Source organism: Pygocentrus nattereri, chromosome 7, assembly GCF_015220715.1.
Source record: "Pygocentrus nattereri isolate fPygNat1 chromosome 7, fPygNat1.pri, whole genome shotgun sequence".
NCBI classification, from domain to species: domain Eukaryota; kingdom Metazoa; phylum Chordata; class Actinopteri; order Characiformes; family Serrasalmidae; genus Pygocentrus; species Pygocentrus nattereri.
In genome coordinates, this window is record NC_051217.1 from 22,050,705 (window position 1) to 22,075,251 (window position 24,547).

General features: G+C 40.6%; 1 protein-coding gene across 1 annotated transcript; it reads left to right on the forward strand.

The window, feature by feature from the left end:
* Positions 1–4,249: 4,249 nt before the first annotated feature.
* LOC119263690 (sucrase-isomaltase, intestinal-like) lies at positions 4,250–23,749 on the forward strand. The gene is made up of 12 exons (XM_037539913.1): positions 4,250–4,405; positions 7,049–7,172; positions 11,137–11,243; positions 12,302–12,422; positions 12,685–12,794; positions 13,802–13,953; positions 16,312–16,483; positions 17,210–17,309; positions 19,194–19,306; positions 20,206–20,331; positions 23,035–23,166; positions 23,552–23,749. The coding sequence occupies exons 2-12, from the start codon at positions 7,049–7,051 to the stop codon at positions 23,732–23,734; spliced, it is 1,440 nt and encodes a 479-aa protein (XP_037395810.1). The 5' UTR covers positions 4,250–4,405; the 3' UTR covers positions 23,735–23,749.
* The last annotated feature ends 798 nt before the right edge of the window (positions 23,750–24,547 follow it).

The window sequence follows — 24,547 nt, forward strand, 5'->3', positions numbered from 1 at the left end:
CATCAGATTCTTCATGTAGTAAGTGAGAGCAGTCCAAAGGATTATCGGGGAGATCAGTGCAGTTATGCAGTCCAGGGAAATCAAAACAACAGAGGTAGTGAACGTGACCAGGGCAGTGACCCAGTTGGAAATGCACACATTTTGTAAAGCAAGCAGTTTCCAAATGACAATATGACCTTGAGGGACGTCTGTTGCTGCGTGGTAACAGTTTTAGTGAAGGCCAAGACTAATTCTAATAAATCATAATATATAAATTAGACACACACACACACAAATATATAAACACACACACATATCATGAATATTTTATGAAAATGTCTTTCATACTGTGCAGAGATGCAGAGGTGTAGTGTGGTTGAGTTGAGCTCATAGTCACAGATCCAGAGATGTGGAAATATTAGGAAGTACTGCATTGCGCTGTACGTTCTCCATTATTACCTCATCTCTTTAGTGAACACACAATTTACACATTCCAACTCCACTGACTTTTACTTCTTACTCTCAACCCAGTTGGACCCAGTCAAGTTCTATTCTGTACCCTAAGCCCAGCCCCCAGTCCAGTTTTCATGCCTGAAACTGGAATTGGCAATTCAATCCTGAGTATTGATTCCTCCAGCTTGCGCTACTTCTCCATCCATGATAGCTGCCTGCATGGTGTTCGGTCTGATCAAAGCAATCAAAGCTTGAATAAAAGAGCAGAAACAAAAAGACTCTGGTAGAATGGCAATGTTGGGGAATTGCCTGCTAGCTTGAGAAATAACCCGAACTATACATCAGCTGCAGCTAATGGCAATTTCTATTGCTAGCTGTTAGGCTAATGTCCATATTCAGCTTTAGAAGAAACAAAGGAAAGTGCTTGTAGTGAGGCTCAATCGTTAAACTTCCATCATGGATAGATTTCAGTCATGGTCTCCAGAAAAACTGGAAAAGATGGGCTAGTTATGCAGACAGTGGTGTGGGGTTGGTATGCAGATCTCCAGCTCCATGTATTCAAGTCACCTGAATGTTTTCACATGAAAGGTTTACTTCTATTCAAGGATATTAGTGATTAAAATAGCTGTTTTTAATACAATGGGGGAAATAGGAAGTGGTCACAATCCTCATACACCAGCTCTGGTATGGTCAACTCTCCCCACCTCTGCTAGTGCGAGATTGGGTTAGGGTTAGTTTAGGTCAGGTGTTGAGCTACAGAGAGAAAATCTTTCTTCTCCACACTCTTAAAAAAGATGGTCCTTCAAGGGTTCTTTAGTAAAGGGAATGACTCTATAAGTTCCATATAGAACCATTTCACTCATTTAATGGTTCTATGCATGGTAAAATGGTTCTTCAATGTGATGGATAATGTGTTGAATATGGTTCCGTATAGAACTTTTTAAAAGTGGTTCTATACAGCACGAAAAATGGTTCTGTTGTTGTTATGAAATCTCGCAACAATAGAAGAACGCTTTTTGGCACTACATAGAACCAGCATTCTCAATCGAAAGGATCATTTCACCATGCAAAGAACCATTTAAGCATGGAATTGTTCTGTAACTCATGGTTCTAAAGAGTAATCATTCCTTTTACTAAGGCTACGTCCACATTACCAGGTTTAAATGGTACTCATTTTATTTTTTTGCCCTAGTGTGACTCAGATCTGATGTTTTCAGGGCTGTGTGAACACAAATCTGATCTTTTCTAATCAGACCCGAGCCACTTTCATATGTGGTCCCAGATCGGATACATATTGTACGTAAATGTGATGCTCACGCGCTGTCATTCAGTGTTACCATGGCAACATTAAAGTTAAAGCCTGTAAATGGTGGAAAAGTAGCTCATCTCACCTTTTTCTCCTTCGTCTGGCTCTAATAATGAAGCTGAGAGCTGATCAGAGTTAATGATCTTCTCGGCGAAGCTTGTTCTGCTCGTTAGTTTGTGCTGATGATGCAGTGATTCAGTCACGTGACGTTACTGAGTAGGATGAGCTCATGAGGCTCATTTCAGGACGCTGGTTCATCACATTAATGACAGATTTGAGCCACTTACCTAAACGAGCGTGAACCACCATGTCAGAGAAATCGGATTTCAGCGAAATATCGAATTTGAGTAGCGAGGCTTGTAATGTGAACGTAGCCTAAAGAAACTCTGAAGCAGCTGCACATGTACAGGCACAAACACAGACCTAGAATGTCTCTCCCAGGTCAAAGGCCAACTCACTGAACATAAAACAGCCCAGCTTAATCATCATTACAAAGAGTGCTGCAAATGACATACGTAATTACTTCATTAAAATGTGCTCAGTGCTCTATGAGGACTCCTGTCTCTAAGCTGAGCTGTAATACATCTTAGAGTGGAATGCAATCAGTTTAGGTCTTATAATGAACGTCTCTTGAAACTAGTGTGATGTAATCATTCATTGGAAGTGCTTTATTGAGGGCCTGTAATTAATATCTTGGTTCCAAGTGAATCTTTGTTTATTAAACACTAATAGCTCCTTCGCCTTCATGCAGGCTCAAATGTTTTTACCAGCCCGAACACAGCTAAGAAGGATATTGTACACAATTGGTTCAATCCAAAGCTAAAGACGTTACAACAATGGCTGTGATTCTTTCTGGAAAAGCAGAGTCCAGCAATGATTAATGGAGCTGAATCAGCTGCAGTATTAGGATGGGCTGTGATTGCATCAGTTTTATGGACATAATAGTAACCCAATAGAACAAATACCTTTAATAACCCACACTGCAAACATAATCTTGTGAAGTTAATTGATCTTAAATCTAGTCGGCCTATCTCATAGTCGATCTATATTATTTTGAGGTGGTGGTGCACTTATTGTAAGATTATCTGGCTTATTTCTAGACATTTTTACTTCTTTTAGGTAATTTTATCTTTTAGATAATATTATCTGCCATTATACTGAAAAAAGTTTACATAGCCTCGTAAGCCTCTTTGGAACCACCAGTGGTTCCAAAACGCACTTCGTCACGTTCTTCATAACTTTCATATTTCATAAGCTACATTCAGAAGCTGGGCGTCGTATGAGGCTGTAACTCTTCTCTCCAGTCAAATAGATGGTGAAGTCATTTTAAACCCTTATAATAAAAGAAGCTGATCTCTGTTTTTCTACTGAAAGTCGACCAGTTTCCCCCAAATCTGGCCTATAAACTATAAACAGACGGCGTCTCTTCAGTGATCAGTTGGAATAATTTTCCTTACAATTTGGTCACATAAATTCAGATGGACAAATCAAAATATACCCTGCAGAATAAGAGGTTAAGAAAAATGACATTAAATTACAAAAAAAAAGACCAAACAAGCCAAAATGTATGGAAATAAGTTAAACAATCTTAAATTAAGCTTACAACAATCTCAACGAGAGAAATATTCGATTTATTGACTAGATTAAAGATAATATTACTTGAAACATACCATTTTTCGCTGTGTGCTCTATAAGTTTATACTTTTGTCTTTCTCAGCTAATATTTGTTTGTGCTTTTTTTTTCTTTTTTACTAACATCTGGTTGCCTTTGTCTGAATAAAGAATAAGCCTCTCATTTTCTTAATTCTTGATATTTTAGGGATAGTTAAACTAAGATTTTTTTTGTATAATTAAATGGCTCAGATGTCAACAGAGTCACAGTGGTCCAGAGAAACATAATAGTAGCCAGAAGTTTTACACAATATGATAACAAACACACTGCCTAAGACATGGTGGGTTTGGATGTATGTATGAACTCCTGGTTTACACCACTGTAAAGAAATCTGAGTCTCTACAAACAACCATTTCACACCAAACCACTCTGAATGACAGTGTTTACAACTCAAACACTGAAACATGGTGTGAGAAATGGAACCCCCCCCCTTTCAAAAAAGAAAAAAGTACTGCACATGTCCATTTGGAGAAGCTCCATCCAGAAACTGGCAACACTAGACTAGATCATCATCAGCGTTGGGTTCCAGTTTATTCGCAAAATGCTTGTGAAATAACATTACCAGTAAAAAACTTGCAAGACCAAAAGAAATGCTTAGTCATTCCCTATGAGTGACAGAAGGAGTGATCCTTTAAGAGAAAGTTATCGTGTGGTTAATGTTTCATCTGTGTGTGTTAACAGGACTGTTCAGGCTTGGAAATGGAGGCGCCGTGTTACAGCCTTTAATAAAATCTGCTTATCATTCACAGCTCTCGTGGGTTATTGCTGCATTCACACACAACAACACACCCACAAGCACCCCTTGGACATGCACACACACACATGTGCACACCCACACTCAACATCATTGCATCACTCCTTACTGAACAGAAGGAGGTACATAAACGAGTGGCGTAAGATCAGGAGAAACTTTCAGGGCAAACTTTGTCCCTTCTTGGACTGTCTGCTGTGACCTCAGCTCGGACTTTACCAGCACGGCAAGGGGAGCAGCAAAGGTAGGAACTGGACCCATTTCGCCAGTTTTGCAATTCAGACCAAATCCGACAACTTCTCACAATTTTCTGTCACATATTAGCTGCTCAAAAACACTGTGATCTAATCACAATTTCTGAGCTACTTTTTTATTCGTGTCTTATAAGAAAGCCGTCAAAAGTTCCTTCATTTTGTCAAAAGTTGAATGGTTAGCACTTATTGGTCTTAAGTTGTATTTAAGTTGTATTTGTATTTATTATTATTAGCAGATTTTTGCGGTAGTATATTGTCAAAACTAGAAACTGTCCTATCTATACTTGCTCTACTTTTACCCTGTAACTCCTGACTCTGGAGACAATTTAAAGATGGATGATATTTAATTTAGCTGAAATGACTTCGAACCACTCAGCCAGGTGTCAAATCCAGGAGAACAAGTGACCTTTTTTTGCAAAAACCAAAACATTTCAGCCTGCAGTTCTGAAAAATTTGACTCTACCTTTTTGCCTGTAGACCTAGACAGTGGGCGAGAAAGAGGAAGAGAGAAAGAGAGTAGATTGCATTCTCTTCCTTCTCCGGGCTGATTTCTCACTGAAGGCGTGATAAATTGAGGATGGATTGGCTGAGGGGAATACTGTTACGGATGCAGTTGGAAGTTGTTCTTCATGTTGCTGAAACCAGCTTGCACCATCCTAGAACTAAATGAAAGAAAAGAGTAGAGAAATGAAAGGGAAAGAAGCGCTGACAGTTAATGTGCATGGCAAATAAAGCTGATTCTGAAATAAACGCAGATTAACAAAGAGATATTTGGGAAAACGTCATCACTTTTGTACAACTTTGCTTTTTTACAACATTCTTTTACTGAATTAAGGAGTTAGTTAGCATTAGTTTGTTTTAAAACAGAGAGTAACACACAGAGGCAAACAGCTGTACAGGATGGAAATGTTCTGTATATTATTGCTTTCCTTGTAAAGTCAGCTCCATAATTATTGGCACCCTTAGTAAACATGAGGTAAAAGGTCATGAGCTCAGGGTCACATTGGAAATATTGAGAGAAATCCAACATTTAAATCCAGTCAAATTTCCAGGCAAATTTCCAGCTATTTTTTATAGTCATTGGCTGATACATGAAGCACTTTTATGTCAGTGTTTATTCTGTAACTTGGGCTCTACATAAGGGCTGTAAACAAATTGGGCTGTAAATAAATAAATAAGACTTTTTTTTGTAGACTAAATTTAATTCATTAAATTTAATTTCAGAATAATTATATTACTTTTTTTTTTTTTTTTTTATAAAATCACTTGTCACACTTATTGGAACCCCTGCTTTTAGTACTTTACAATCTAAGATTCTCCAGATCCTCCAGAATCCTAGCTCCTCTCTACTGGTCTCGTCTTCAGCCCCACAGTTTGTCAGCGTTAGCCTAGGTTAGAGGACTGGAATGGCCGTTTTGATTTTGTGGTCATTTCACTATTTCTGTGTGGGTTTGAATGCATGGCTTAAATCATTGTCCTCCTGAAGGAGCACAATATAGTCCATGATGCCGAGTATCCTTATAAGGTTCCCGATGCTTTTTATTTTCTTGGCACGGAGATGGTGTCTAAGCTTGCTTTTGGAGACTTGGTGTCCCCATTATGGTATAATCTTCTGCAAATCTACAACCAAATTAATGCCTCTTACCATCCACCTCAATGTGAGTGGGGGTTAAATAAACATGTATCATCTTCCAGGTAGGTTCACTACAGCTCTGGTTGTTTTATAATTAATTAGACTGTGAATATGGACATTTTCAGGCATGTAGCTATTTTTTTGGCTGATAACTGAAGTTCAACACACGTTTATCTCATTGTTTAGTCTCTAATCTTTCTAATATTAGGGGAATTTGGCCTCTGTGCCACCTCATATTTATATCCTAGTGAAATGGGAAATCATGAATGGCCACATAAAGAACTATAAACATGAACATGCTTCAATTGCATTTGGCTAAGAATTAGATGTGCCACTATGTGTAGATGTGGCAATAATTGTATTTTTTTTGTGTGTTTTCAATATGAGACTGAGATAATATTTCATATATATAGACACGATTGCATATATTCCTGCTGCACTTTACAATGTGGTAAAATTTTATGATGAATAGACTAATAAAAATGGTCCAAAACTACTTAAAACCAAAGTTTTTATGTTCAATGTTTTTCCATTCACTAATACTGTCATTATAAGTCAGCATCTTTGATATGATATGAGGTTGCTGATGTATAATACATATGGATCAAATTATTACCACAGATATGTACTCATATGCGACACGCAGCACTTTGGGGGCAGTCGTGGGCTGGAGGTTAGGGAACTGGCCCTGTGACCAGTGTGAAGGTTGCTGGTTTAATCCCCAGAGCTGACAGTCCATGACTGAGGTGTCCTTGAGCAAGACACCTAACCCCCAATTGCTCCCTGGTCACCATGGATAGGGTTGCCCACCGCTCCGGGCAAGTGTGCTCACTGCCCCCTAGCGTGTGTGTATGTCGTGTTTCACTTCATGGATGGGTTAAATGTGGAGGTGGAATTTCCCCATTTGTGGGATTAAAAAACGTATCACTTACTTACTTACTTACATGTAAGCCCCGATATCCAGGTACTGTATAAAAACATGTCTCTCTCTGTGTTTCAGATGGGGAAGCGAAAGTTCTCAGGGTTAGAGATTACCCTGATAGTGCTGTTTGTCCTGGTTGGGATTGTTGCTATAGCACTTGTTGTCCTGCTGGCCACGGGAGAGCCCGCTGTCACCAAAGAGCGTGAGTGTCCAGTACATCCTCCCATTCTATAGTATCTAACCTTATCTGACTCTCTACACACAGACAAGGATACTGAGATATTATTCTCTCAACCGTAATCCGATGTCACCCACCCTGGTCTCCCAGCGAGTCTGCCATTTCTGTCTTTCTTTAACCCTTAAAAGTCTAGTGATATTATTGTTGACTTTTCCCACTTGTTTCAATGTCAAAAAGTGACAGAAAATCAAGACTCTGTATACACAATGACTTTACAGTCAAATCTTAATAAAATAATTACAAATTAAGTTACAACCACTCCCGAACTACCTACAACAGTAAATCTGATATGGATCGAAACATCTGAATCTGCACTTTCCACAGAATTTTATATTTTATGTTATATTTTATGTTTTTAATCAACTAGGAATGAAATATAATTAACCGAATATAAGAAGAAGCTTTAGAAGTGAATACAACGTAAGGCACCTACACTGTTAGAAATGAAGGTTCTGTTCAGGTACATTTTTTGTTCATCAAAGTACAAACAATGTAAATGTTCCCTCAAAGGTTCTACAGTAGTTTTAAGGTCTGATTGTGAAGCTTAAATCAGTGTTTCCAGGTGAAAAGTTGGTATTTGTACCTTTTCATAACCAAATGTTTTAAAACTGAACAGTGTAATAAAAGTCTAGAGGCGAGACGGGGTGTGTGGAGTAAAGCTTAGAAAATATAATTTCAGTGGATTATGGTTCAGTTATGTTCTCTGACTAAAGGTGCAGAGATGTACCCTTGAGGGTTCCACCCCAGTGTTGGTTTAGTACCTTTATTTCTGAGAGTGTAGGGTGGTTAAAAATACCCTGCACTAGCTCCTGGGGTTTAACAACCACCTACACAGACCATGTAAGGCTGTAAGATGATTGTGTCATCCCATCCCATCCCTCCACCCCAGCCCCCAAAACATAAAACAGGTCGAAGGACGGGGGGAAATACGAGGCTTTGATGTTCTATCAAAGCATGAAGAATACGTCTAGCCTGCCCGTCATCAAGGACACTAAATGAAGTGGGACACCCAAAAGCAATACAGTTCACAGGCACATACAGACAGCCCGGGGAGTTGTAGAGGCACGAGAATACTCGTCCAAGAATCCAGACAGACGCGGTTATTGTGACAGCTGTCAGCCTCAATCATAATTTGAAGCCGTGACATCGGTCAACTCGCTATATTTAAACCTCCCAGAGTTTTGGCCTGAGTGATTCGAGGAAGGAGAATTTTGAATTTATGAAGGAGTGCTTAGGGTTTGCAGCTAGAGGTGGCTACTCCTCCTCAGGAAAACTGATAGGATATTATCAGTCTGGCCTGAGACGTGAGACTATGGGTCATTCCCCATTTGGAGTATGAAACCATGTCACAAAGGTTACAGGGCTTAAACAGATGCTCAAAGTATTAGGCACAGCTCCAAAAGTCGGTATGTACATTTACACAGTTGACAGATTAAATAACACTTTTCTCTTATGATTCTCTGATTTTCTTCTTTTATCATGTTTCATAGTCGCTCTGCGTCAGTAAAACAGCTCATCACAAAACCAGTTGTCAACATTTGAGAAACCGTTTTTATATAACAGAATATTTTGAAGAGTTTTAATGTAGGAATTCATACAAAACAAATTCATGTTTACTTTTTATATCATTAATGTTATACTACATTTAAAAATATGATTTTATTTTAAAAATTCATTTGTCACAGAGATTTTAGTCACTGCTGTTATCAAGACTCTTATTTTACATTCTAACACAATTTCAGTTCTATTAAACTGCTTATTTGGGTCGAGGCTCATCAGAGAGGAAGCATCTCAAGGCCTGAGAATCACAGGCTGAGTCACACTCGCTCACTATACTTCATTAATTTATTAATAATTTTGTTTATCAGGCAGCTCATAACTACTATGTGTCACTGGTGTTGTGTGATAATAATGCCATATTATCATTTTTATTACTGAATAGATGTGTGTGAATGAGAGGGAGGCAGGTGGAAAGGTGAAGATTCAAGGAGTAGAGGTCGTAAAGGTGGATGACTTCAAATATCTTGGGTCAACCATCCAGAGCAATGGACAGTGTAGAAAAGAGGTGAAGAAGAGGGTGCAGGCAGGATGGAGTGGGTGGAGACGGGTGTCAGGGCTGATGTGTGCAGCAAGAGTGAAAGGGAAGGTTTACAAGACAGTAGTGTGTCCTACTATGATGTTTGGTTTGGAGACTGTGGCTCTGTCTAAAGGACAGGAGGCTGAGCTGGAGGTGGCGGAGATGAAGATGCTGAGATTTTCGTTGGGAGTGATAAGGATGGACAAGATTAGAAATGAGCAGATCAGAGGGACAGTGAAGGTGGAGCAGTTTGGAGATAAAGCCAGAGAGGCCAGGTTGAGATGGTTTGGACATGTGTTGAGGAGGAATAGTGGATATATTGGTCAAAGAATGTTGGAGATGGAGTTTCCGGGTAGAAGGAGAAGAGGTAGACCTCAGAGAAGGTTTATGGATGTAGTGAAGGTGGACATGGAGATGGTTGGTGTAAAAGTAGAGGAGGCAGTGGATAGGGCAAGATGGAGGTAGATGATCCGCTGTGGCGACCCATAAAGGGAGCAGCCGAAAGAAGAAGAAGATCATTTTATTACTGATTATAAATAGCTATACAAGGTCACCTGATGGTCAATGGATAATAGGAGATGTTAATGAGCATTTTAGATTATTTCGTTTGAGTTTATGCTTGTGGTGACTAATGAGAAAGTACCTGTGTTTACACAGTCAGGTCATGAATTGTTTTAAAGCTGAAATGAGGTACTGAGGCAAGTGTAGCAAAAATGAAAGCACCAGTTTTGTGTCACAAAAGCTTTGCATAAACTGTATTATGCAGTACAGTGAACGCCACTATATGAAAGCATGTGCAATGTGAAGCACTGCATAATACATAAAGACTGTCATGCTGTGGTGCTTTTGGATAACAAGGCAATCACTTGCAATCACTAGCAGTGTATGAAATCATGGTTGGCCTGCGGCTGTTTGGCAGAAACATTTTAAATATAAACAACAATAAACAAACTAACGAGCAGAACGAGCTTCGCTGAGAAGAACATTAACTCTGATCAGCTCTCAGCTTCATTATTAGAGCCAGACGAGGACTAAAAGGTGAGATGAGTTGCTTTTCCACAGTTTACAGGCTTTAATTTCTGTTCGGCGCTGCTGCCATGGTAACGCTGAAAAAAAGCACATGAATTCCGATCTGAGCATCACATTAAGGTCACATGGCCACTCATCGGATACGTATCCGATCTAGGACCACATATGAAAGGTTGCGTTCACATTACCAGGCTGAAGTGGCATGAATCAGATTTTCTGCCCAAATGTGACTCAGATCTGATGTTTTCAGGGATGTGTGGACAAGCATATCAGATCTTTTCACATCTGACCTGAGCCACTTTCACATCGGATTTGAGTGGTACACTTGTACAAGCCTCATTCCAAGCCTCATTCCTCAAATCGGATTTTTTGCTCTCTGACAGGATGATTCACACTCGTTTAGGTATTAAATCTGCCATTAATATGAACGAACTTTTCCACCGTTTACAGGCTTTATCTTCTTTTCGGCGCTGCTGCCTTGGTAACACTGAATGACGGTGCACGCGTACCGGAAAAAAAGCACATGAATTCTGATCTGAGCGTCACATTAAGGTCACATGGCCACAAATCGGATACAGACCACATATGAAAGTGGCTCAGGTCAGATTTGAAAAGATCAGATTTGTGTCCACACAGCCCTGAAAACATCAGATCTCGGAATTGTGCCGCTTCAGCCTGGTAATTCGAAGGTATCCTTTGTGCAGATAAAGTATAAACAAAAACTTAAGGCCAAAGCTTATTTTATGCAAGCGGCCGCTGTAGTTAGTGCGTCTCTTAATAGAGATCCTATCACTCATTGATTCAGTGTCTTATGATTGACAGCAACAAACCCAACCCAGCAGCCAGATCCAGAGCCTTTTGTGCCAGTTTGTCCAGACATCCCAATCGCAGAGAGAGTGGATTGTCACCCAGAGGCCGGCGGCTCCCAGGTAAAATACTGACCGTTTCATCAGTCTATGGTTATTATGTCCATCACTCATTACTCCTGATTTAATCCTGCACTATTGTTGGAAAATGGGCGGCACAGTGACGCAGTGGGTAGCGCTGTCGCCTCTCAGCGAGGAGGGCCTGAGTTTGATTCCCTGGCCGGGTGACCAGGGTCCTCTCTGTGTGGAGTTTGCATGTTCTCCCTGTGTCTGCATGGGTTTCCTCCGAGTTCTCCGGTTTCCTTCCACAGTCCAAAGACATGCAGTCAGGCCAATTGGACATGCTAAATGCCTTCCGCCCGATGACTGCTGGGAAGCAGATTAGAAAAATGGATGCTGTTGGAAAATCTTACTTAAAAATGTCCACTGTGAAGGGTTTATAGAAGAACTTTACATAAACGAAACATGGAGTAGCAAAACAATTCAACCCAAAGTTGGATTTTCCATATCAAATCAGATTTCTTGACTACATTTAAGATCATTTTGCCTGACAAGGTACCATTTTTTGCAGTGCAGTCCATCAGTTTCTCTGCAGAATTTGTTAGCGTCCATCAGTTTCCACGTTAACCTGGATAATATCTGGTGACCACTGATGGATGGGGGCTAACAAATTCGGGATCATTCTCAGCACTGCTGTGCCATTAACATAGTAGCGAGTGTTACATTGATACCAGTGGATCGACTTCTTTAAATAGTGTGCCCACTTACTGTCCACCCTGTCAGACACATCTACCTTCTTGGTCCACCTTGTGGATGTGAAATTAGAGAGGATGGATCATCTGCTGCTGCAGTGTTCATGTTAACCATCATCTAGTCCTTCATCAGAGCTCAGATTCTGACTACAGGACATTGGTGGCTGGATATTTTGTGTGGTGGACAATTCTCAGACCAGCAGTGCCACTGAAATGTTTGTGTGATTGACCACCACAACCTACCATTCTATAGTGAAAACATCTAGTAATCAATGCCCATGCAAAACTCAGCGCCTGCAGTACAAACACTAACCAAAGACTTCTCAGTGGCTGTAAATCTGACCTTTACTGACTCTTCCTTCCCTCCAGCAAAGATGTCTGGCAAGGGGCTGCTGCTGGAGTCCGCTGGACCAGACCAACGTACCTTGGTGCTTCTTCTCTAGTAACAATGGCTACACTGTGGTCAGTCAGAACCGTGCTGATAGAACAAGTGAGTGCTTTTCTTCCTCCCAACATGCTTTACAGAATACTTGCTACATTCTGTTTTGCATTTATTGGAACCTAAACAGATTAGTGAGCTATTCCTGGCCTCAAATCAAATTACACAAACTCTGCAGCGTATATTATTATACTATTACATGTATTGTACCAAACACTCTCTGTATGAAATACTTGAGCCCATTTCTGTGTGGAAATATCTACCGCACATATGAATATTCACTCTAAGTTAAAATGCTTGCTCTGTTTTTCAGGACTGGAGGCCCAGTTGAAACGAGTGAACTCACCTTCTCTGTATGGGGCAGAAATAACAGAGCTGACCTTCACTGCTGAAATGCAGACAGAAAATCGCCTTCGATTCCATGTATGTTCATGGCGCCCATGCATACACACAGTGCACTGTAGGAGGATAAAACTACCTGTAAAATGCAGTGCATTTCAGAAAACTGCTTCCCTGCTTCTGAGTTTTACTTACATGCAGAAAAAATATGGCAAACATTGAAACCTCTTAAATTCCTTGGAACCACCATTGGTCCCAAAACGCACTTCGTCACGTTCTTCATAACTTTCATATTTCATGAGCTACATTCAGAAGCTGTGCGTCGTATGAGGCTGTAACTCTTCTCTCCAGTCAAGAAGATGGTGATGTCATTTTAAACCCAGTTTGTTTTTCTACTGAAAGTCGACCTGTTTTCCCCAAATCTGGGCTGTAAACTATAAACAGACGGCGTCTCTTCAGTGATCTGCTCTGTAAACATTACTTTTATAAAATAACACAAAGAGCGTCTGAGATTTTTGGCTTTCAGCAGTAAATTGTAAACATATAGCGGTATGTGTAAATCATAAAACACATGTTCTGTTCATTTGCGGTGAGCTTTCACAAAAACTAAATAAAATTAGAAATTAAATTGAAATTTTATTTCATGCGGTTACAGAATCATTTTACTTATGATTTGGTCACATAAATTCAGATGGACAGACCAAAATATACCCTGGAGAATAAGAGGTTAAAGCATTAAATACATTTTAACTCCTTTTTTTTTTTTTTTTTTTTTTATTTTATTTTCAGTTCAGTGCATTAACTAGGATGTTAGTTACTGTCAAATTCATCATCACCTACATTTGTATATAGATGGCCACTTTATTAGGTACACCTTGCTATATGCCTACATGCCTAAATGCATTGAGTGATTGGCTGATTAGCTATTTGTGTTAACAAGCAACTGAACCTAATAAACTGTACCTAATAAAGTGGCCAGTGAGTGAGTGTGTGTGTGTGTGTGTGTGTATATATATATATATATATATATATATATATATATATATATATATATATATATATATAATGCAGTTTTACTGTTTGTTCTCCAGATCACTGATGCAAACAAAGCCAGGTTCGAAGTCCCTCATGAACACGTTAACTCTCTGACCAGCTCCCCTAATGGACCCCTGAACTACGAGCTAGAACTTGTCCACAGTCCATTCGGAGTCCGAGTCCGCAGAGTGTCCAACAGAAAAATCTTGTGAGTGCTTTGTTTTCCTTTCAGAAATTATCTATCTATCTATCTATCTATCTATCTATCTATCTATCTATCTATCTATCTATCTATCTATCTCTCTCTCTCTCTCTCTCTCTCTCTCTCTCTCTCTCTCTCTCTCTCTCTCTCTCTCTCTCTCTCTCTGTATGTCTATCTATTTATTTTTAAATGAATCATTTTGATGTAAATAAACTGTTAAAGTCCTTACTGTCCATATATGGAGACTGTCGTGACATCCGTCTAGATCGGTTTAGCCCCGCCCACTCATGCTGAAGTTATACAGAGTGTTTCAGCCTAGACTGCTTACTAAATGAGTCACAGTACAGAGCAGCCAATCAGAACACAGCAGTCTAAAACGCACACTAACCAAAACAGCCAAGACTGGTCACAAAAAATTGCTTGATTGGACGACTCCAATATTTGGCACATAAATGCAGACAAACATTGTAAGTGGACCTCTGGGGAAAAACAAAGCACAATTATCATATTGTACACGATTCCTCATGGAATAATAAGCCTGGAGTTTTGGTGCTTCCTTTGAAAACATTTTGTTTTGTGTAGTTCTGAAACTTCGTTTGCTTTCTCTCCCTTACTGGATGCCCCTCTCACATCCCTCCATCCCTGTCACTATAAATCACATGTTTTTGTGTTTGGAATGTTTTTTGTGTTGTTGTCTCCCCTTACTTGCGCCTCTTGTTGACAGGCAGAACCCCTTTCGCCCTTCATTACTCCTAATTTCCTGCGTATGTGAACACGGATCAAGTGTTTAGATCATTCCTGAGTCACCCTGAATCACCGCTTATGACTACTATATGTCAAGACAAGAAATCATAATAACAGTACTTAGCTGACATTAATGTCATATTGCATTTCATCCCTCTGTAGGCCCGTATTTTTCACGCAGTGAGCTCATTATTATGCATTATTTTAAAAGAATGGCGTGATTTGTTTGGGCTGTGGGGTGTCAGTCAATGCCAGACAGAGAGACAAAGTGATTATAGCTGTGTCAGTCACACACAGCTAGATACACAGCCATTAGAGGAGTCAGTGCCTCCAAAACCAGGCGACACCATTAAACGTGATTAATATCCTCTTTGCGACCTTTTTTAATGCTGCGATGTTCAGACACTTGCCTTAGTTTGGCGTAAACGTAAAGTTATTTACGCTGATGAGGCTGTGGGACTTTGAAAGATCACGTCTCTTCACTCATCCCGTTCAACTCGCTGTCATGCTTTACTGCCATGCTCTCTGCAATAATGGTGGCATGCAGGGGTAATAGCAGGGAGCTCTGCCTGTCTGTGCTCACAAGCGTATGAATTTTTATGATTTTAATGGCTGCTGATAGCTCTTGCACCAATTAAATGATTACGATACTGCATGTGAAAGTCCTTGGATTTTTTTTTACTGATAAATGTCAAACAGTACACAGTTTCTGTTAAAAATGCTATTTGGGTGGTGGATCATTCTCAGCACTGCAGTAACACTGACATGGTGGTGGTGTGTGAGTGTGTGTTGTGCAGGTCTGAGTGGATCAGACACAGCAGTGCTGCTGGAGATTTTAAAATCTGTGTCCACTCACTGTCCACTCTATTAGACACTCCTACCTTGCCAGTCCACCTTGTAGATGTAAAGTCAGAGACGATAGCTCATCTGCTGCTGCACAGTTTGTGTTGGTCATCCTCTAGTCCTTCATCAGTGGTCACAGGACACTGTTGGCTGGATATTTTTGGTTGGTGGACTATTCTCAGTCCAGCAGAGACACTGAGGTGTTTAAAAACTCCCGCAGCACTGTTGTGTCTGATCCACTCATACCAGCGCAACACACACTAACACATCACCACCGCCACATCAGTGTTATTGCAGTGCTGAAAATGACCCACCACCCAAATAGTACCTACTCTGTGAGGGTCCATGGGGGTCCTGACCACTGAAGAACAGAGTAAAAGGGGGTAACAAAGTGTCAGAGAAACAGATGGACTACAGTCTGTAACTGTAGAACTACAAAGTGCACCTATACAGTAAGTGGAGCTGAAAAAATGGACAAGGAGGTGGTCATCTTGTTATGCTTGATGGGTGTATACATCTTCATGATTTATTGAGCTGGATTAACTAAGTAAAGTGCAGAATAAAGGGCTGATGGAAGCTTAATTTGCTGGGTAAATTAGTGTTTGTGCCTTCAAAGGGAAAAGCTGTATGAAATATGTTGTTTTTCATAATAAAAGCTCATCTCTCTCCCATCTCTCTCCCATCTCTCTCTCTCTCTCTCTCTCTCTCTCTCTCTCTCTCTCTCTCTCTCTCTCTCTCTCTCTCTCTTCCACCTCTTTCTCTCTCTCTCATTTTCAGGTTTGACACCACTGTGGCTCCACTGATATTTGAAGATCAGTATCTGCAGATCTCTGCTAAGCTCGCCTCAGACAACGTCTACGGCCTGGGAGAGCACGTCCACCAGAACTACCGCCACGATATGAACTGGAGGACCTGGCCCATCTTTACAAGAGACTCCTTCCCCAATGGAGTGAGTGGAGAAATATGTACAGTCGCGCGCACACAGTATCAGTCAAAAGTTTGGACACGCCTACTAATAGAAGGGTTTTCCTTTATTCCCCACTGTTTTAGAAGAATGATGAAAATACTAGAACTGTAAAGTAACACATATGGAAATATGAAGAGCCCACTTTCCCATGGTACAGATTACAGTGCATTGCAAAAATGGCATCTTGTCAAGTGAAATGAAATCTATTCGATATATGTAGTATTTTGCATCTTAAGACAGTTATTTTATTTAAAAGGTTATTTTATTTTTACCTTAATAAGTAAGTAATTTTTACTTTAATGTTGCTGTGGAGCCACAACAGGGCAGTAAAAGACCCATGTCATCGACTCCTGAACTAGGTGAGCTTTAGTCAGGGAATGTGCAGGCCTAAAACCATAAGCTGTGGTATCTTCTTACTTGACATTACATTTACTCCTCAGTACACATAATGTCAAGTGTTGCTCACATACATTCGCAATAAGTAAATAAATAAATAAATAAACTGGCTAAGATTAGCTGCTCAATGAACTATATACGCCCTCTAAATTACATCAGGGCTGCCCTTAATTGCCTGATACTTGAAGAAAGTAGCAAAGCCAGTAGTCCTGGGACTTTTATTCTGGAAAAAAACCAAATAAACAGATTTGTGCCACTTCAGCCCATTAATGCTGCTTAATTATTGTTTGCTCTACCTGCTTCTCTCCTCAGGGAACGCACAACATTTACGGTCACTATCCCTTCTTCATGTGCTTGGAAACCGACCAAGGCGAATCCTTTGGCGTTTTCCTAATGAACAGCAATGCTATGGGTGGGTAATGGAGTCCAAACACTGTAACTCACTGTAATCACTTTAGAAAGCCTGCAGAACAACACAGCAGTAATCACTGAAGCACAGAGTGAAACAGGGGAGGCGAAAGGCCTGTAGAAGTTCTCCAGCCTGAGCTGCTGACATGCTGGGCACGTGCTGCATCCTTGATAACATGTGACATATGTAGTCCATGTGTAAACAAGACTTGACATTCGGGAGTGGGTGCACTCGTGTGTTTTGCCTTCGACCAGTGTACTGCCCCTTTGGCACCGGCAGACCATGATCTTTCACACTGTGACTGGTGTGATGATCAGCTCACCGTGTGTGTGTGTGTGTGTGTGTGTGTGTGTGTGCGCGTGTTGGGGATGGGATGTTTTTAATGGTTTGAAAAAATGCCAACAGATTAATTGCTGTGTTTGTCAGAGATAGAGAGTAAGGAACTACTCATTACAGCGGTCTTCTTCCTTGTAAGGGCACCTATTGATAGAAGGGGAAACTAAATATTAACCAAACAGTTTGCTTATGATTTGCCAAGATGAATAATTTTCATTTGTCTAAAATTTTATGTGTCTAAAATAAGTTCAAATAAACATAACAGACTCATCTGCAAATCGCATAGCAGTTGGAGAGATTTCACCTGACATTTAAGTTTTTATATTATTTATTTACTGCATACAATATATTTTTTATATAATATCAATATACTGCATACAGTATTTTTTATTACTGTGTACTGAATATAATTCACACCTACGTTATTTTATCTGCCTTCATGGTGCCTGAAATATGTACCACTTTGAAGCATGTAAATAAGTCACAGCAAGAGCTAACTCGGCTAAAATACAGCCTTAAACCAGGTGGTAGTTTTTCGCAGTGAGCCTCCCAAAACAAACAAGGAGAACTCCGCACTTCATTCTTCCTGTGTACAACTTGCTTAACTCTCATAAAATTCTGTGCCATATTCCACCCCAAGTTTTTTCATAGTAATTTTACTTTTACTTGAGTGCACTTTTAATGCAGTACCGTTTTAGCTATTATTATTGTGAGGAGTAGTATATTTTATTGCAATTCTTTATGTGTATAATACATTCAATTATATCTACATTGTATAAAACTATATTAAATATAAATGTTTTAGCATATTTTATTATATGCATTCTTCTTCTGTTTATGCATCTGGATAATAATGTATGGCAGTGCGTTTGCTCTTGTTTTGCTTTTTTACTGTACTTTGTGCTCACTGGCCATTTTATTAGAAACACCGACCTTGTTCTTCCACCAACTGGCCATTTTATTAGAAACACCTACCTTGTTCTTCCACCAACTGGCCACTTTATTAGAAACACCTACCTTTTACTTCCACTAAATGGCCACTTTATTAGAAACACCTACCTTGCGCTTCTGTAACTGGCCACCTTGTTAGAAACGCCTACCTTTTGCTTCCAGTAACTGGCCACTTTATTAGAAACACCTATCTATTGATCCACCAATCCATTTACCTATCCATCCATCCATCCATCCATCCATCCATCCATCCATCCATCCATCCATCCAATAACCATACAGCTTAGCTTCCAACATGAGGGAGGAGTTAGCTTGCTCTTCTATTCTTTTGTCTAAGAATAATAAGCATGACAACTCTTTATTGAATCAAACGTTCTTGCTTATATTTTGAATTGGGAGTGTCTGTTAGCTGGCTGATGCAGTTAAACCCAGAGAAACTCATTTAAGGCAACTCAGAGTAATTACGCAAGGAGTTTTTTAGTAGAAAACATATTTACTCTTGCTTGAGAAGTTTTTTATTTATTTTTTATTTTGTATTGTTATTTTCTCTTTCAATCTGTAGATTCTGATTCTGACTCTTTCAATCTCTGCAATGTGTAGATGTGACTCTTCAGCCGGCACCAGCAGTGACCTACAGGACAATCGGAGGAGTGTTGGACTTCTATATTTTGCTTGGAGCCACACCAGAGGCCATCGTGCAGGAGTTCACAGAGGTCAGATATGCTATGCGAGTTTTCTACCTAATTCTACATGTAGTATACATTAACTATCCATGTGGCTCCAAAGCAGTTAGATAATGTAGCTCATCTATTCATGCCACATTTGTGCTAGTTGCCCAGCAGTCCTTCATCAGCGGTCACTTTCTGACCACAGAGCTGCTCTTGGCTGGATATTTTTTGGTGGTGATCCACTCTCAACCTGGAAGTGTCAGCGGCGTATGTCAAAACTCTCACACCAGCAACCAGACTGCTTTGTCTGTGTCACTGCTGTACTGAGAATGGACCACTACTCAAATAATATCTGGACAACAGTGGCCCTGTGCTCACAAACTGACCAGTGAGGGGGTACAAGAGAGGAGATAAACCTTGTAGATGTAAAGTCAGAGACGATAGCTCATCTCTTGCTGTACAGTATGAGCTAATCACCCTCTAGTCCTTCATCAGTGGTCACAGGACGCTGTCAGCTGGATATTTTTGGTGGGTGGACTCTTCTCAGTCCAGCAGTGACACTGAAGTGTTCAAAAACTCCATGTGTTAGCGTGTGCAACACACACTAACACATCACCACCACGTCAGTGTTACTGAAGTGTTAAGAATGAACAGAAGAAAGAAAGGGTCCATGGGGGTCCTGGCCACTGAAGTACATGGTAAAAGGGGGTAACAAAGTATCAGAGAAACAGATGGACTAAGTGCTCCTATACAGTAAGTGGAGCTGATAAAATGGACAATGAATGTAGAAAACAGGCAGTGGTCATCATGCCTGATCAGCATATAAGGTAGTTGTTCCTAATAAAGTGACCAATGAGTGGAAGCACAAGGTAAACATTTCTATAAAGTGGATAGAGATTGTATATCATGCTGTGTTGTGTATGTGTGTGTGTGTGTGTCTCCAGCTGGTTGGCAGGCCCACCATCCCCCCTTACTGGGCCTTTGGCTTTCAGCTCTCTCGCTGGGACTATGGCAGCCTGGAAGAAGTGAAGAGAACGGTTGAGAGGAATCGTGAGATTGGCCTCCCTTACGTAAGTGCCAGCAACCTGGGGCTGCTTCTCCTCTACTCTGAAATAGATGCCCCACCGTTAGGGCACCAAACCTCTCACATTTCCATTCAGCTTGAAACAGTTCAGTGTTGTATAAAATCCTGATTCGATTTATTTCATTTGACACAAATCAATACACAAATGTGGAGGAACTGCTTACACTGTAGTAAAAAGTGGCCACCTTTTCACCTCTGCATTTAAGTCATCCTTGAAGTGAAACACCTCATACACACTTTTGAGCAGTGAGCACACTTGCCCGGAGTGGTGGGCAGCCCTACCTACATTCATTCTTTCTACATTCATTGTCGGCACTGGTGACCGAACCGGTGACCTTCAGGTCACAGGGTGACCGAACCGGCGACCTTCAGGTCACACGGCCGGTTCCCTAAGCTCCAGCCCTCGACTGCCCCAACTATGTAAAATAATGGAAAATAATTCATTTGTTAATATATAAAGTATGTGGATGTGGCTTTGGAACTCCTGTCTAGCAGTCTGAGGTTTCTCCAGTAGGAGAAGCTATTTGTTATGCAGTTTTAACACTTCATTGTAGACCTATTTAATCTTTTGCATATACACTGAAATTGCCACTTTCTACCTTTTTTGGACAAACCTTTTTGATGGCCAAAAGTTTGGTGGATCCATAATTGTAATTGTAATTTATAGCAAAAGATTCTAAGGCCCAATCCCATTTCTTATTCTTACCCCTACCCCTTGTTTTCGAGACTCACCTTGCTTCTTGGAACTGAGTTTCTCCAGTAGGGGGTGCTATGATTGTTCGATGTTTAGAGAAGAAACAGATATGAACTTCAGTAGCTTATGAACATGTGTTTGTAGTACCAATATTAAAACTAAAGCTATAAAGGTTTATAACCAAAAGATAGTTTTAAACTAAAGATGTTACCGAATGCAGATGCACTGGATCATGTCTGAGTATTTCACTGTTTTTCTGCTGTTTAAACTGCTGGAACATGTCTGTGATGAGTAGTGCAGTGTTTTTAATCACTACTTCTCATTTTAATTACCATTCAGGTTATTTGTTAAGCATTAGATTTTGATAGTTTGTTGTAGATCTACTTAAAAGTTGCCACTTTCTACCATTTTTGGACCAAAAAGTTTGGTGGCCAGACGTTTGGTGGATATTGTTACCCAAACCCCTGACTTTTGAGTGTGCCCTTGACCCTTGGAACTGAGTTACAAGGGGCAGTATTTGAAATCATCCTCTACAAAATGGGACCCTCAAATAAATGAGCATCACTTCATTAACAGCTACTAGAGCTGCTCTGTAGGCGACCCTGTCTGTCTGCAGTGACAGCAGAGGAGGGGAAATTTCAGCTCCTCACTGCTGGGCTTTAGTTACATTTAGGGAATCATATGCCTTCAAAGGGGGGTATTTATGACCTCTCACCCTTAATTTTTCAGTAAAATGAAGCTGAAGTCAGCGATTCACCAGCTTCTTGTTCAAATGTCCCTGTTCAACCTTAAATGCTGCAGCAGTTCTGACACCTGAGGTGCCAGAATGTAACTGGTGCTCCATTTAAGATGGAATGGAAATTTAGCTAGTGAACTTCCAACACAACAGCATGCTAAGAGCAGTCATGGGCTGGAGGTTAGGTAACCAGCCTTGTAGCCGGAAGGGCACCGGTTCGATCCCCTCAGCCAACAGTATGTGACTGAGGTGTCCTTGAGCAAGACACCTAACCCCCAACTACTCCCTGGACGCTGTGGATAGGGCTGCCCACTGCTCTAGGCAAGTGTGCTTACTGTAGTGTGTATGTGATGTTTCACTGCATGGATGGGTTAAATGCGGCGGTGAAGCTTCCCCATTGTTGGACTAATAAGGGTGATTTTTTTCATGCTTGTTATGAAGAAAAGGACCATAATACATTGAAACAACATCATACTAAGGTAATTTGATGGTTATTGTCATTTTCAACAGAGAAAATTCTCACATTTGTGGGTTTCTTTGTTCCATCTGGCCAGTTTTTCATTTCTTTCTCATATCTCTCTGTTTGAAATCTCTGAAAAACCTCTGTTTGGAGGGTCATATAGCCCCAGCACTTCACCCTCCCCCTCTATCTCAACAAGAATCAGGGCACCCTACCCCTACATATGGATGGGAAGAGCTGAGTGGTAGGGGAGGGTGAATTAGAATTGGCCCTTACCTTTTAAAACTGATGCAGTTGAATTTCCAGTTTTTTGCTTTACGGAATTCTTCCAATGAAGCAAGCGCCTTAGATTGGTCCCTCTAACGTCTCTAATGAGGTGAACCGCATCTCAGGAATAGTGATGGAATATGTAAACATGTCACATACAGTGTCTACCCTGTCTGTGACAGCTAATGTTTCAGCTGTAATTGCTGTAAGATGCACTGAAGGACAGCGTTTGATGTGATTTAAATAAAGAGGGCATTAGCGCGTCAAGCTAATATGTCTCCATCTGATTAGCATTTGCGAGGAACTGGCAGGAGCACCTCACCATCTGCTGAGGCTTTATGGGGCAGTGTGTTTGCCAGAGCAATCAAAAGTAGACAGAAGTGCTGCTACCCTACTAGCATAAACAACAGGCTTTGACCGCTCCATACATCAGGACGCCGAGGCCTACAGCAGTGGCTAGGATGCTAATGCTGGGTGAAGGAGATAATAAGGACAAGCACACTCATTTGTTTTCCTCTATCACCTGTTCCAGGACACCCAGTACACCGACATTGACTACATGGAGGATAAAAAGGACTTCACGTATGACATGGTCAAATTCAAGGACTTGCCTCAGTTTGCTGACTACATGCACGAGCAAGGGCAAAAATACATTCTCATATTGGTGAGTCATTTGTATCATTTCTGCTGCAGTTAGTGCACATCTTCGCTCGCACACCAAACGTAGCTGATCCTGCCAGACATGTTTGGTGTCTGAAGTTTGCTTCTGTAGTTTTGCATTGGATACACGAGGCTATTGTAATATTAGCATCGTCATCCTGTGGGTTATGACACTGTAATGCATGAGATAATATTAGATTTTTCACACAGCTTTTGCTTTAACTTTTAGCCGCACACTTTCTGTTGTTCTCAAAGGGGTTTGAAAAGTCGCCCACCTGTACTACAACACCTGTGCCGGTGTGACAATTGACAGTTAATGACAATTAATAGGGAATTAATAGGGAACCTTTGCAATGAAGTTAATAACTTGGGTTTTTGTTGTGTGACAGGATCCTGCCATAGCCATCAGCAAGAGAATCAACGGCACCTACGAGTCCTACGACAGGGGAGCTGAGGTTGAGGCCTGGATCACTGAGGCAGACGGAACGACGCCGTTGGTTGGAGAGGTAAATGCTGTCAAAAGTTTGAGGACACCTTGTTGTCTTTTGGATTTTTCTCTTAGCTTTGTTTAATGTTTATTGTTACATTCCAATTACATTAAAAAAAAACCTCTACAGCAGTGGTCACCAGCCCTCCTCCCCCTCCTTTCCTGCAGAGCTTAGTTTTAACGTATCTAATGTGCTGACCCGCCTCTGCCTCCTTACTTACCTGTAACACATCTGATCCAGCTAGTCAGGGACTGGAGAAGAGGCTGACTAGCTGGAGCAGAACATGTTGGAACTAGGCTCTGGAGCAGACCAGGAGCTGCTGACCACAGCTATAAAGACATTGTTAGCATACAATTGCTATTCATGAAGGTGTTGAGATTAAATATTAATGAGCTGTTTTTTTTTCTTTTATCGCTTGCACAGGAAATGATTAAGCACCTGTGTTGTCCATTTTCCTCTAATTCTTATGAACTTTACAGCAGCTTGTGAACTAAACAGTGAGTGTGTTTACATCAATAGTCCGATCAGTGCAGAAAATCGGATTTTGTCAGTAATCCGATCAACACGTTTACATGCGCTTGAGTAAGCAGATAATGTGAATCTCTAGGTCTGCATGAGTCAGACAGTAATCAGATTTCTGCTTTACAACCAGCCGGTAAACTCACAGAAGAAGACGTGACGTAAACGTAATGTAAAAATCAAACTTTACACTGCGGCTTTTTTAAAAACATTGCGCCGCTTTACCTTAAAATATGAATGAAGATGATATTTAAATTCTTTATTTCATCAAGCATGTATTTGATTTCAGCATCGCCTCAAAAGTGTTTTGCTGTGTCTCGTGGCGATGCTGCTTGCTTATTTCCGGTACCGCCGTCTGTTTTCGTACATGCACTGACT

Bases quoted from the DNA above. Each gene is read 5' to 3' on its own strand.
- LOC119263690 (XM_037539913.1), top strand. From the start codon at position 7,049: ATGGGGAAGCGAAAGTTCTCAGGGTTAGAGATTACCCTGATAGTGCTG. The intron at 7,173-11,136 runs GTGAGTGTCCAG...TATGATTGACAG, and splicing joins GCCCGCTGTCACCAAAGAGC to CAACAAACCCAACCCAGCAG. The intron at 12,423-12,684 runs GTGAGTGCTTTT...TCTGTTTTTCAG, and splicing joins GAACCGTGCTGATAGAACAA to GACTGGAGGCCCAGTTGAAA.